We start from the raw sequence: 14,912 nt of genomic DNA, 5'->3' as shown, positions 1-14,912 counted from the left end.
CAAACTCTCATCCCTGAGCCCAGAGTTCATTTTGGTGCTCAGCTAGTGTTATCACTTTTTCTCATACAGTGAAACTTTGGTCCATAGGGAAACAGACATAAGAGCTGCCTTTTCTCTCCTAAATCTATTCTGCCTGCTCTATTTTCTGAATGCTGGTGTGTTTGGCGGTTTGTTTGGTTTTTTTAAAATTTATGTCTGTTTCAGTGTTTGTTTTCTTCAATATATGAGTTGGGTTTTTTTCCACTTAGCACTAGCTTTGCCTCAGGATTTAGTTTTTCTGTCCATTGTCTTGCACTGAATGCATGTGTTTGTTTTGAGGTTGTTTTCTCATGATGGTCCTCAGCTCTGCTCTGCTTTTCTACTAATTTTCTGTACATCCATCACTGCTATGAGATTATTGTCATGTGGCAACCTACATCCACTTGTGTACTGTGACTTTCCCTTGTTTTCTTCCTGGTGTTAAAATTTTTGCTATTTTCTTATTAAGCTGTACAGATTTTTAAGCAGTGAATCACCTCATCACCTTTGAGCCATCTGAAATATTCCCTTCCATCTCGTCTCCTCTTGGACTCCTGTATTTGATTGTGGATTTCTGGAGGACTGTGCATTCTCAAAACTTGTCATATTATTTTAAGAGTCTGTAATGCTGTTAAATGTGTTTTTGTTTTGCATTTATCCAAATGCACAGAATTGATCTTTGATCTAAATCTGGCCCATTCTTCTGTAAGCGCTTTTGCCTGTGTTTTTGTTCTCTGCCTAAGTCCACTCAGCAAAAGAGGCCCTTTCTCCTCCTGGCACCCATTCCTCTGTCCCTCCCTTTAGGACATTGCTATTATTGCTTTGTGCCCCAATCTCTGCTGTTTGTTCCTATTTATAGTTCTGTTTGAACAGACTGTGAATTTCCCGTGGTGTGTTCTTTTTCAGATGAGTGAAGCACAATTGTAGTTGCCTGATCACTCCTTGTCTCTTCCTTTTTCATCCAGACATTCTCTTGAGGTTCCTGCTAACTGAAAGTTTTCTGCTTGCCCTGTCCATCACTTGAGTAGGAAGCTCCTCCAGGGTATTTTAGTGCTGTGTTTTGCATTCTGCACAACTCTTGTCATAACTCTTGCTGATGCTGATTGTTTATTAGTTTAGCCTTGGTTGTTTACCCACTCTTAGATTGCTGATAGACCTAATCCACCTTGTCCTCCCTTATCATCAGCTGTGATAGCAGTGTGTGTTTGCAGGAAGGTGGGCTTATTGGTTTCTCTGAGGTCTTTAACTTTCCTTTTTATCTACCTTCAGCCTCCTATACATGGAGCTTCACTGCAACACTTTGCGGTAGGCACTGTGGTATCCTACTCTGTGGCCTCATAATTTGGTGATCACTCAGTGGCTCTTTTGTTCTCTCACTGATACATTATTCTGTGCTTTTCTTAATGTTCTTTTTTTTTTTCCTCTTAGAGGGACATGATGGTTTTCTGCACAACTCTAGAGTACTCTCCCTTGGTACATTATCAGTGTTTTCACATAGGAGGTCTTGGCTTGAAGTGCATTTCATTGCTGCAAGTCTAATGGATAGGACTGAAATAGATCACTTATATTTGGTTCCCCCCTGTAAAGTAAGACATCCCTCATAATCTGCCCATCAGCTGGAATCAGGGTCAATTCTCCTCAAGCTTTTTGCTTGTTTGTTAAAATTAAGAAATAGCAGGAAGATATTTATTAGTGTGAGAAGTTAACGATCAAGGCAGTGATTTGTCATGGAACACTTAGTGTCCTGTAACTCTTTAGGTTTCTTCATACAAATTTCCTTTCATATCATTATCCTCTCCTACCTGGCAATGTGCTGTGTTTGGAAATGTCCTCTGTTGGTCATGTAGCTATGTGGTGATACCCTCACAAAGCAGAGCAAGGCTCATGATATGCACTGTGTGGATTCCCTCACAACACAGAGGCACCAACTTAGAATGCTCTCACCTTGTCGTAAATTGAAGGCCAGCTAATGTCATGATATTTGTCCTGTTCTACTCTACTATCAACATGCTGTGTTCAACATTTCAAACTGATTTTTGTGGGTTTTTTTTCCTCTATTGTACTTACAATTGCTCAGTAAACTTTGAATTTATTCACTGCTTTACAGCAGTGCAGGCAGTGATCTTATGCTGAGATTCCTTGTCTTTCGAGTATCTCATGTGCTTTGTATTTCCTTGTGTTCTGACAATATATTTTATTTTCCTGTGTGTGGTAACTGTAAAGTTGGCATTGCAGGGCAGTGGCTGTGCCAGCATGATCTTTATTTCCTTTTCTATTATTCATTATGTTTCTGAGGTCTAATAAAAGTCAAATGTTCACACATGACTCACAAGGTTGCGTGACTGACCAATGCATCACAATGTCTCTTCAGAAGTGCTTGTAATTACCTGCCCTTGATCTGCCATTGCTGTGACCAGACTTGTGCTTTGGAATCACAGCTCTGCCATGGGAACTCTGTGTGCTTGGTGGGCTTTGCCCATGCAGCAGGGATACCTGGCAGTCCAAAGTCTGGGATGAGGTGCTGCTCCTTGGTTTTTAATGCATGTTTATTAAACGGAATTCAGTGAGTTAATGTGATCAGTGACAAGAAATCCATCTTTTTTCCTAATAAACATTTCCCCTCAGGGAAATAGTGGTTTCTGAGCATATAAAACACAACTGTAATTATTTTTCTCCTTTTCTAAGTTTTTTTTTTTTTTTTCATAGAAAATGCTTCCCTTTTGCTCCAAGTATCTGAATATCTCAGTGTTTTGTTAGGTGTGAGAAGGACGAGTGTTGAGGACATTTTGATCTGAAGTGTTGGCATGGGTTTTTGGATTGCTGGCTTCAGTGCATGTGCACAAAGTGGTACAATTACAGCTTGAATCATAGGTTAGAGGGCAGCTGGTGAACTATGAGCTTGTAGGCTGCACCATGCATGTGTATCTTATACCTTCCTGCAGACAGTGGGACATGCTAGAAAGTCATACTGAAAAAAGAAAATCCTGCAACCTGCTGATGCTCTTTTTTTTTTCTCTAAAGCTGCATGGAACAGGCTTAGAATTGTTCTCCCTGCTTTTAAAAACATTCAGCTAATGGTGAGTTGAAGTATAGTGTGTGTGTTTGCACTTGAACTTTGATTAATGTATCAGTCCTGAAATAAAAGATTTTTTTAAAAAATTAACAATAGAGGAGTTATTCTTTCTTTAGAGCATTACCCCTTTGTAACGTTTAGTGAAGTGGTGTTTAAATGTAATTATCAAAACAATTTAATCTTAATTCTCCTGAAATTCCTCAGAAAGTTATTTAGCAGAAGCCTCAGGTGGCTGAGACTTTGTGTTCCTGGTACTGTTACAGGATTTTGAAAGCCTCTTAAACAGTTTTTGAGCTTTCTGCCTTTTTTGACTAAATTGGGTGCACAGTCTTGTTTAAGCCATATTCAGGCTGCCTTGTGGGACACGTACGTGCTCATCATCCTCCCACTTCCTAACCCATCTGCACTTGTCCGAGCCATCTCTCAGGCACTCAGGCCCCTTCCCCTCCTTGGCCACAGCACATTGAGCGACTTCCTCTGGGTTTCTTCATACTGGCCGAGGCCCTAAAACACTGTAAGAAAACACCACAGCTCAGTGGTTGGAGCAGGATACCTGTGAGACCTGGCAGGAGCACTTGTGCTGGTGAATCCCCAGCGGGCTCTCTCCTGCAGAGTGCTTTGCTGGCAGACTTGTAGCAGGACAGAAAGGAAAGGTCCTGAAGACAGAATCTGAAGAGACAGATGGGGAGAAGTGAAGCTGAGTTCTTGTGTGGGTGGGTTTTTTGTTGTTTTAAGTCAGGTCTGTGATAAAGTACTGGAATGGTCTGCCTGGGGAGGTGGTAGAGTCACCATCCCTGGATGTGTTTAAAAAAAGATTTGGTGTGGCACTTGGTGCCGTGGTTTAGTTGAGGTGTTAGAGCTGGGTTGGATTTGATGATCTTGAACGTCTCTTCCAACCTAGTGATTCTGTGAAGTAGGGGAGATAAGGGGGTTCCAGTGACCTGCCCAGAGCTGTGTTTCAGGTTGTTTTCTTCAGCTCTGGAAGCGCCAGGTAGTTGAGGAATCGTGCTTTCCATGAGTGCTTCTGAGGCAGGTTTGCTAACCTAGTGACCTACATGTTGTACTGGACTCAGATGACAGTCTCTTGAGCAGCTGTCACTGTATCCACTTGCAGGAGGAAAGAGAATGAGAAGGGCATTTCCTGCTCTGTCAGTACAGTCCTGAACTTTGTCTAGCAAAGAGCAGACAGCTTTCCATGGCTGGCAGTGAAGGCCACAAATGTGGCTCCCAACTCGGGCCACAGGAAGATCAGGCCATCCTCTGATGCTGCTTCAATTATGAACACATGGAACTTTCTTCAGCCTGTTTCTAGACATTGTCTGCTCTGCTCACCAAGGCAGTTGTCAGACAGCTGATAATGCAGGCTTCCAGCCGAGGCATTGCTGAGTTTTTCAGCAATATTATCAAAATTTTACACTGAAAACAGCTTTTGACGTGTGAATTTTACACATTTGTAATAGCTTAGTCATGCCACGTAGCTGGGCTTAGTTCTGTGGTCTACAGCAGGAGACTGTTCTGCCTTCTACATAGTAGTTCTGCACCCAGTGTTCCTCTGAAAACAAGCCCAGCTCTGAGTTAGAGGAAAGAAAAGTGCTTAGTTTAGATAAGAAACAGCCAAGCCCTGCCAATCTTTTGGCCCAGTTACATGACCCTGATGGTTTGCTGACAAGAATCTGCCCCTGCTTCCAGCAGTCCCTCCTTGAAGCCTCTTCCTGGTGCCCACCATGTGATGACTTGGATGCCCCTGTGCTAGCCCTATTTCTAGTTCCCAGGCCAGGGCTGCACTGTCACTGAGCTGCTCAGTCTCTTGACTTGCCCCTCAAAATGCTTTTGTGGTTTAGATTTTGCTCATGCACAAAGTTCTTTAAGTATTGCAAGGAGTTGATCTCCACGTGACTGAAGAGAAGTCTTTCACTGCTTTCTGGACACTGATATAGATAAAGCCTTATCCTTTCTGAAATGAACTGTTGTAAATTTTATTAGATAAAGCTTAAAAAAATACCTTTTTTTTTGTGTGTGTGATTTCTTTGCCATTGTACACCTCTGCTTGGTATCCAAAGAATCGCTTTTGTCCCAGCATTGTCGGTTCTGGAATTTCTTGTGGATTTTTTGGGAGAGTTTTGGGCTTTTTTTGGTGAGGTTTTTTATTTAATATTGAATCCTGATATCATGAATGCTTTTCTCAGAATTGTATTGTTGATAACGCCTTTAACTTTCTGGGCAGCAAGGAAGATTAACTTGAATTAATTGAAAGAGTTATTTATAAGCTTCCAAATGAATGTCTGTGCCAAAACTTAATAGAGTATAGCTAATCGATTTTATTTCATGTGCTTGTATCCCTGCAGTTTATAGGATTAGTGTTCCTTGCCATCTACAGGGCGTTATCTTTATCTCCCTGCCACTTCTGAAGCAGTGCATTATCCTCTGCTCCTTGGGCAACTGCTGAGCTTGTTCAGCTCTGCCAGGCCACATCACCCTGCTGGAGGCACTTCTTGTTCAACTTCACTGGGCTGTCAGATACCACTATCTTTTTAAAAGATCATTATCTGAGAAGTGCTTTCATCTGCCTCAAAGCATAACTTAAGCTCAGTCTCTGATAAGAAATTTAATGATCCATCTGTGTCTTGGGGAGCTGGGAAACAGGAAGTATGATCGATACCAGCAGTGGTTTAGACGTGAAGCAAAGTTGAGGTTTTCTATAGTACAAAGGACAGTTCCATCTAAATGACTGTGAGATGACAAATGATGACCTCTGAGATGGGGAAGCTCTGAAGGTAGCAAATGCTTCAGTTTCCCTTTCAGAAAGAAAGCTGAACAATCTGATGCCTGGCATGTCCTGAGCACTAGTGTCTCTGTATCCAGAGGTAAGAGAAAAACTGTGCAAGGGAGCAATCCCTACCAGGCCTGCTCTGGCAACATTCAGTTGAGTGAGAAAGTGAAGTTCGCTTTAAATCTGTGTTGCAATTTTACTGTTCCTGTACCAGCTTAAAAAAGGGGTTTAAAGGAAGTGAAAAGACAAAGTAGTGCAATGTGCAAGTGACTATAAAATCTGACTTTCACAGTCTACAGAAGAATCTACTGTGGTGGTAGTTACTGTCTGCTTCTTTCTGCTTTACATCAAGTCAAACAAGAGATCAGATCCTCCAGCTCTGTGTTTGTGACAAAGATGAATTACCTACAGAAGACACCAGGGTTAAGGCCCAGTTGTTTGCATAAACAACTTGCATAAACCTTGTACAGCTCTGGGGGTTTTCACTCATGAGCACTTATGCAGGAGCTGGAAAGCTTTGAGACATGGTGAGTCTCCATTTATGAAACTGGCACGCTCAAGGTCAGTCTGCTTTTGGTTTTGGGTGCTCTTGCCTCAGCAAGAAAGCAACCAGCTGTGGCAATGGCTTTGTGAAATGCTCTATGCCAGCAAAGACTGCTTCCCATCGTGTTTTGACACTAGTCTTAACCCTCCAAGGTATTTTTAAAGAAAATAGAACTGAATTAGGGGTTTGCTTCAGATTACACAATATGGTGGTTGGTTACCACATGCAAAAGAACCAGCAGGGTATTTACTGGCTCCTCCCGAAGCCTGCGGTCCCCTGACTGCGTGCACTGCGTGGTACCACGCTGGACACCAGCAGCTGCTTCTCTTTAGTTGCACAAGTCTCACAGGTGAGAAGTTAATCTTGCATGTCAATGGGATCTCCTGAGAAAGTCCATTTCACATTCTAGTTGTATGTAATTTACTGGTATTCCTTGGTTTTCAGTACTATCCCCATAATTTCAAAGCTGAAAATTCTCCTTATTTTAAAAGCTTGTTTTTCAAGCTGGTTTCTTCTTCCTCTTATTCCTATATCAAAGTTGATTAGCAGCGATTCATAGCTGTGTTTTCTTCCAGTTTGAACTTTCATCTGACAGGCATCACAAGTATTTCCATCTCTTCCTTTTTAGGAGCATCATTTCTTTGGGAAGGAAATGCTGAGGAAATATTTCTAATTATTTTATCTCCTTAATAGGAAACTGTTGGCTAAAACTCTTACAGTTTTGCTTTTGAAAACCTCTCAGCTTTACTGTGTGGTTTGTTGACTGAGCTCCTGTGTTGCTCTGCTCAAGAGGGGAAATCACTGGTCTTACTTTTGTAGTGGTGGCAGAAGCTCGAAAAGTGTTTCTGATAGCAGAAACCTCCCCCATTTATGTGCACGAGGGTTTTTTTTGTTTATTTGGCAGTGCACTGCATTTCATGGAAAGAAGAGGCATTTTCCATCATGAGGCAGTATTATGGTTGGCTGTTACCGAATATTTGAAGGGATGAATCACTGACTCTTGGGCTGCACATTGCAGAGAAATGATCCCAGTGCCACTTGGAGCCAGCTCCTCCACTGGCATGCTCAGTTGGATGATTCAGAGGAGGCCTCTCTGGGGCAGGCTGGGCATCTGCGCTGCCAGGCAGGTGCAAATCCACTCCCACAGCAGCATCCCTTTCAATGGGTGATGATTTTGTCTTTCCTACTTGGACTTCTGGCTGTGGCAGGTCCGTCAGCCTGTGGAGCCTGTCAGGAGAGCAGCTGCTTTCTGTGGTGGGGATGGTCCCAGTAGCTGGTGGAGGTGTGTGGGGGCACAGGAGGCTGCAGCTGGCAGCTGCTTTTCTCCCATGCAGGGAAGGTATCCTGCACCGGCAGATTCTGATCCAGGAGCTTTGTTGAGGACAAAATGTGCTGGGGCAGCTGCTCGGTGAGTGTCCCACAGGGGCTCTCTGGTGCAGAGGTGTCAGACATCGGTATTTGGTGCTGTTTGGTGAGAGCTGGAGTACCAGCTACTTCTTATAGAATAAAAACTTGTGTTTTTAGTAATTTCCTTTGCACTTCAGAACCCTTCTTCCTGCATTTGTGCTCTATCCAGACAAGCTGGTTTGTGAGCAGATCTGTAGCAATCTCTCCTACCTTGTGTTCCTAATTATTTAGCCTTTCAGTTTGTTTGAGGCTTGACAATGAGCTCCTTGTATGTGATGGTGAGCAAGAGCCAAGTGAATGCTGTCAAACCCAGCTCTTTACTAAATAAGGGGAGTTTATCCTGTCATTTCTCTCTTCCTGTTATCTAATCAACTTTTATAGTGTACTTTTATTTTCTGCTTTGTCTACTTGAGGGGGTTCTGGAGCAGATACTGTTTCTCTTCTTCCTCCTGTAGGGAGTAATTTGAGGTGAGGAGTTGGTCACTGCTCTGCACTTGGCGCTGTGTTGTCTGGAATACCAAGGCTGTAGAAACGGGTTGGGTTTTCTTTATCTGTGTCTAATCCTAAAGCTTCTAGATGACAAACTAGTTTTGAAGCCTTGAGAGAATTCCCTCTGTAAAGGCTGGATACAGCTGAAAATAACAGCACAGCTTGATGTAATGGCAGGTGTAGGGAGGAGGTAGAGTACGTCTACCTTAGATGCAGTTTCCAAGTGAATTCTCTTTTTTTTCCGATCTCTCCTCAGGGACTCCTCAGTTCCTAGGAGTGAAAGCAGAGTCAGTAATGACTCACTGCCCACCATAAAGGCTTACGGAGCGCTGCCTTTTCCAGAGACGACTTTGTGCCCTGCAGGAGAACAATCCACTTCTGCTACAGCACTTGGTGAGCTCTCTCAGCCATTCCTGAACCAAGCAAACTTACAGGTGAGTTGATCATAATTAATTGTTTTTAATCAGGCTTTAAGTTGTCAGCCAGAAAAACTTAGGCTTGAATAATCAGCTTTAATCTTGACATATGTCTGGTTTTGTTTCTTTAGGTTCTTACTCATTGCTAATCTCTAAAATACAGCTTTTCCATTCTTGTTTGGTTGACAAGATAGATTCACTGTGTTAACATTTCCATAAGTTACAGAACAACTTTATTCCAATTCTAAATCTGTAACAGTTTTACATTTCAATATTATCTTGCTAAAATGCCCTTAAATGACCCAGATTTATAAATACATAAACATATTCCCTAGAAAGACATGTTTTGCATTTAACATAACTAGTTCTTTTTAAAGTCAAGAAAGTAATTTGAACCAGTTGTGAACTCAGACAATTCTGTTTGAGGTCTTTGCAGTTTGCACTGGCACCTCTCATCTGCTTGTGACTCTGACTGAGGTGACAGCTGTATTGGCTCAGATGGAAGGACTCTGAGCCTGATGGCCAAACTGCTTAGGGCATAAAGCAAGCATGATGTGATGCTGAAACCCTTCTGATGATCTGTGGTTTAGGAATTTCTTGACCAAGAAGACAAGATCTTGCATTTTTTTCCATTTAATATCCCTTGAGGAATTGATTTTTTTTTTCTTAGTTAGCCTCTGTTTAATTTCTTAATACTGAACATCTTGCTGTGCTAAAAGATGATGTGCTTCAAACTACAGAAAAGCCTGTGAGAGCTTGGTTGCAGTGCTTTTCCAGTGGCAGCTGACATCCCAAGACTTGCTCATATGACCAGTGTCTGGATTCCTGAATGTTGTTGTGATCTTGTCCCAAAGGGCAGCCAGCAGTTGCAGAGTTGCCAGTTGGCTCTGATGGTGGGGGCCTTCCATATTTGAAAGGTGTCATCTCTTTGACTTTCTTTTGAATTTAGGGTGCTACCTATCTGCTGTTAATGAGGTTATTTAATAATTGAAGTATAGTAATAACCTATTACAGGATATTCACCATAATTTCTAGTATAAATGTTAAACTTGATTCTTGAAAGGATAAAAATACTTACATGTTCTGACATGCCTGAAGTGTGTAAGTAGTGAAATTACATCTTTTGTAGGGTTTTATTTTACCTGAGACTTTAATGTTATATAAAAATATGCCCTATGGCTTGAAACATAACCTGTTATGAAATGGGGCTTTGAATCTTTTTTCTCTTGCATTTTCAAGTTAATGATGGGGAGAGACTGCCATGTGGTCTCAGTTGCTACTGGGTCTGTATGTGATCCAAACCATTTGAACGAAGAACAGAAGAGCAATTAAATTAGTCTTTGTTCCCAAAAAGGGAAGACTGGTTTGACACTAGATCCAAACAGGCACACAACAGTCATTTCAAAATCCCAGTTAGATTTGTAAGGCATTAAAATGGTGTCTATAATTCCTGTTTAATTCAGAGTTGGTGCATCTTTGGGTGAGAACACAGGAGGTGTAGGCATGTTCAAAAAATGTGTGTTTATGCGCAGGTGGACCAAATGGTTCTCTGTTAAATCTATTGTTTGTTGAGATAAACCATAACTGTAAGATCAGCTCTTTACAATTTTGTATATTTTATAGTTTGGAAATGTTCCTGATGCAAAATGAGAACCTCAAGTGTACAGCCTTTATTGGGGTGGCAAAAGCCCTATATCTCTGTAAAGGGTAAATGAAACTGGTTTGTTGATACTTTAAATATTTAAAGGGTAGCAGTGGCCGAGATTTACAGGCAAACCTTTTCCTCTGCAGCCTAAAAACATGAAGAAGAAGAAATAGGTAGTGTAGAAAGGAATGGTGTGTGGGTGAGAGCTCCTTACCAAGGGAACTTCCTCCTCCTCTTCCTTCCTTTCCCTTTCCCCACAATAGACTTCAGGTAAAGCCTTGTGTTTCTGAGCTGCTTTATCCACCAAAACTGGTGGTGTTTACTAAAATAGGAATTCTTCTGTTGTTTTCTAGCAGTAGTAACACTGACTCTTGTTCTGGGTTTGTTTTTTCAGACCTCCTTCTGGATGACCAATGTGTGTTTTAAGTGATACTGTCGGCAACTAAGACTCCAACTTCCCACTCATTCCAGCTCAACATTTAAAATGCAAAAAGATCACAATCCAGGATCACACAAACATTTATCTTAAAACTTCCTAGATGATTGTAGTTGCTTTGGTTGTGTTCTATGCTAGCAGAAGCCTTTTCCAAGGTCTGCTGTTGACTCTAGAGCACCACATTCCCCGTTTCCTGGGAGCTGGCAACATGGGAAACTCGTGCGTTTGCCGCGACGACAGCGGGGCCGAGGACAACGGGGACTCTCAGGGCCGGCAAACGGAGAACAGCAGAACACACATCCCTGAAGCAAGAAGCCACCCAAGGGACCCTGTCCGTCCACCCAGGAGGGGTCGAGGACCTCATGAACCAAGAAGGAAAAAACAGAATGTGGATGGGCTGGTGCTTGACACACTGGCTGTAATTCGGACGTTGGTAGATAAGTAAGTACCTCCTCAAGGAATAATTCAACATGAATGAAAATGTTCTTGTCTCCTCTCAAACTGTGGCTTCAGCCTCTCACCGATCTCCACCTGACCCTCCCTGAAGCAGCCACGTGTTTCCATCTGGAGGCTTGGGAGAGGAGCACCTTTCCTAGGTAATAGAAGTAGCTCCTGAGTGCCCAGGTACAGATTCTTCCAGGAGCTGAGGAGCTTTCTCACAGTTCCTGTATGGGCCTACACCCACGTGGGATGAGCAATGTGCTCAGGATTTCTTACCTGGCACAGATACACAGTTTAGGAAGCAATAAATGCTCCAGAGGCTGGGAACTTCAGTCCTAAAAATTGGTTGTTGCACAGCTTTCTATTTGCAGGCTGGATTTTACTTCTTTGGAAATGGTGAAGCAAAACAGGGAGCTTTGATCTTTGTTAGCCTGGATAAACAGAATGAGGTTTTCTTTCCAGTTGTAAGTCTGACTACTTTTTAAAGATCACATGTTGTGACTGCCCAACTCACAATCCCAGTATTGCATTCCTGGCATGCTCAAAACATCCATTAAGGGCGTGGGGGATATTTATGGGCTCATCCATTTTTTAGTCTTTTTTTGGTTTTGTGTTGCTTTCTACAAAGCTTTAAAAGGACCTTAAAAATGATGGGTTAAGTTAGCTCTACACCTTTTGGGTTAGGTGCAGGCTAGGAACTGGAAAGACCAGAACTGAAGGATAAACACTATTCCAGTTTGATAGCTAGGGTTCGAGTTTAGGGTGGATGAGGCTCGGAATAAGTGAGCCTTGATTCATATACCTGTATCAACTCTGGAATGTGCCTGCAGAGATGGAGTTTGCCTTCCTGCTGTCAAAGGCTTTAGGTGAAGATAACAGGGCTGATGTTTTCTATGAACATTTAAGGTGTCCAAGGCGTGTGTTTGGTTGGTTTTTTAACAGGTTTTATTCTGTGCTGTCTTCAAATCATGGTAAACGTTTTTTAGTCTGCCCAGTCTCACAAGCCGTTCCCTTTCCCGCAGTCCAGCTCCTTAAGCCATTTCACAACACTGCTGTGCACAGTTGATCCTGTTCCTGTGGGTCTTGCAATCAGTTTTGTAATCTTGTGAGCAAGTTCCTATGCCACTGAGAGACAATAAGCATGGTTATTTCACTGCCCATGGAATCCTGTTTCTGACTTAATTCCTGAAGCTAGTGTATTTTTACAGGAGCTCTTATACAGACTGTAGTAAAATGCACTGTGATAAGCAATGAATAGTTACTTTACCTGTTTGCTATTTATTTGTTTTTTCCTGGGGTTCATTTTTTTCTTGGTGTTGTTTTTGGTTTTATCAAATCTCAAAGTTCTGACCTAAAATATATTTGACAACTAATTTTTTTTTTCTCCTATGTAGAGATAGCTGCTTCCTAGAAATTTTATTTCATAAACTCAGAAAGATAAGTTCTATATTTTGGGGCTTCTATTAAAAGCTGCCATGCAAATTAAGAAACTACCAAAATGGAGATTTTGTTTCAAAATGAGGAAGGTGTGTCCTGGAGGGGATATTGGAAATTAAGTGGTTAAAATGGCAAATCAGTGGGACAGGATTGTTCTTTGCTCAGTGCAAATACTATGAAAACCTGCTACTTGTGACAAAATCAGAAACCTTGCAGATAAAAATGTCATCCTTTTTTATCATAGCTTTACTTTTACTTATGGTTGGGATTTTTGTTGGGGTTTTTTTCCCCTTTCTTTGAATCTTTCTATCCTTTCTCCTGATGTAATTCTGGCTGCAAAACTGCACTTCTTTTTCCTGCTGGGCAGCTTACTTTCCAGAAGAAAGGTGAAGATGCTTCAAGTTAAAAAAACAACCCAACTGTTTGTTTCAAATGTTGTGGCAATATAAAAAATGAATTTAATATCACTTTAGCATTTTCTTGTGGAAACATTTAACCTTTTGTAAGAAAAATGTAATTAACATTACCCTTTTGTAAGAAAAAAAAGACATGTATTTATGTCACATACATTTAATCAAAGCTGAGATTTTTCTCTTCTTTATGATTAATCTCTTAAACTAGGTAGTTCTATTATCTCCATAAATAATGTCTGTTGAAATTTTCTAAAATTCCTCTATTCAACATTTCCAATTTCTTTTCAGAGCTATGTGATAGAGATAGACTTTGTTTCACGCTCAAAGCCTGGGGTTAGTTCACAGTGCCTAAGGAGCTATTTTAGGACATGCTGCTGGATAAGCTTTTTCTGGACCTAGAGGTGCTTACTGATCAGGATTTTGGGGTCTTGCTTTAGGTACTTTCACTGGCAGTTCCTGCTCAGATACACAGATGTGTCCGTAGCTTTGCGTCCTTACTCCAGCAAACTGGACTGAGGACATGATCTGTTGAACTTCTTGTGGCTTTCATGTTGGCAAATAGATTGGATTAAATATTTTCTGTAAAACTGCCCTACCTCTTTTAACAGCTCTTGTTGAAGACTATGATGCTGTTAGGTGGGTTCCCATTTAACTGTTATGGTATTTTTTTAATATTTATATATTTAGCAGAGAATTTCTGAGGGGAAAAAAAGCCCTGTTGATTTTTTTGCACAAGTGCACCTTGTGCACTGCTCTGGGTTCATTTTGTAACCTCTGACATGCAGTGCCTTGTTAAGTACTACAAGGAACCTGCTAATGAACAGCACCAAGCCTAGACATTGTGTTCAGCTTTTAGACATGCAGATGTGGATCACAGTGGCACTTGTCAGCTGTTGCAGACATGCAGATGTTGATGTTGAGCCAGAGAGAGGCTCAAATTCCATCTGTGTTTCAGATCTGAAAATGACATTAGCAATCTGCAGCCTGTGTAACTTCCTTTTGTTAAATGGTTACTGGATTTGTTTTCTGTCTGTGTATAATCATCTTATTCAGTGTATTACAGTGATGATTGTGCATAAATTTTGACCTGTGTAATATCTCTTTCAGTGACCAGGAGCCTCCTTATTCAATGATCACGTTGCATGAAATGGCAGAAACAGGTATCAAGGCATTGTGTTGGGCATTTCAGTTGTGACTCACAAGCAAAAGAAACAAAAAACAAAAACCCCAACCCCCTCTTTTCTTTGCAAAGAAAAATACACCTCAGCTGGGTGTGTTGGGATGTGGTGTAGCTCTGGGGATGTGGGAGCCAGAACACAATTCTGCCCTTCAGAGCTTCACTGAGCTCATGTATTGGCCTGAGTTTTTTTGAATTCAGTTATATTTCCCATGTGAAATCTCCAGAAGCAGCCAGTGGATGGCCACAAACACACTGGAGTGGCATTAAACCATAAGCCACAAAGAATGGCAGTTTGCAGCTGAGCAGGAGCATCCTGTACACATCTACAGACATGGGCTAAGCCCATGTGCTCTGGTGTCGGCAGATAGCATGTTCCTTTTGGTTTGGGTCTTGCTGACCTTAGACCTCTGCTTTACTGATATATTTGTCCCAGCCCTGTCCCTAAGTGCTTCTGCAAGACAAGCCACATTTGTGCAAGGGCTGCTTCATCTTTGTTACAATGGGAGAAATTCTCCCAGCTTAAGACTTCAACAAAACTTCCAGTTCAATTGAATTTTCATCTTTGTACTTAGTAGTGTTGGTAGTGATCTTAGGGGATATATTTCTGTACTAAAGTAAAGTAATCAATCTAGTTAGATATTAT

General features: G+C 41.6%; 1 protein-coding gene across 1 annotated transcript in view; it reads left to right on the top strand.

Moving 5' to 3' along the window:
- The window catches only part of RSPRY1 (ring finger and SPRY domain containing 1), a 35,909-nt gene that overhangs the window by 1,378 nt on the left and 19,619 nt on the right, over window positions 1-14,912 (top strand). The window contains exons 2-4 of the mRNA XM_058846099.1: window positions 8,558-8,735; window positions 10,757-11,239; window positions 14,197-14,249. Of these exons, the coding sequence (XP_058702082.1) occupies window positions 10,902-11,239; window positions 14,197-14,249 (391 nt within the window). The 5' untranslated portion in view covers window positions 8,558-8,735; window positions 10,757-10,901. The remainder of the gene's footprint in view (window positions 1-8,557; window positions 8,736-10,756; window positions 11,240-14,196; window positions 14,250-14,912) is intronic.

The sequence above is a fragment of the Poecile atricapillus genome, chromosome 10 (assembly GCF_030490865.1).
Source record: "Poecile atricapillus isolate bPoeAtr1 chromosome 10, bPoeAtr1.hap1, whole genome shotgun sequence".
NCBI classification, from domain to species: domain Eukaryota; kingdom Metazoa; phylum Chordata; class Aves; order Passeriformes; family Paridae; genus Poecile; species Poecile atricapillus.
Note: the sequence above shows the minus strand (reverse complement) of the source record. Positions and strands in the feature narration are given on the sequence as shown.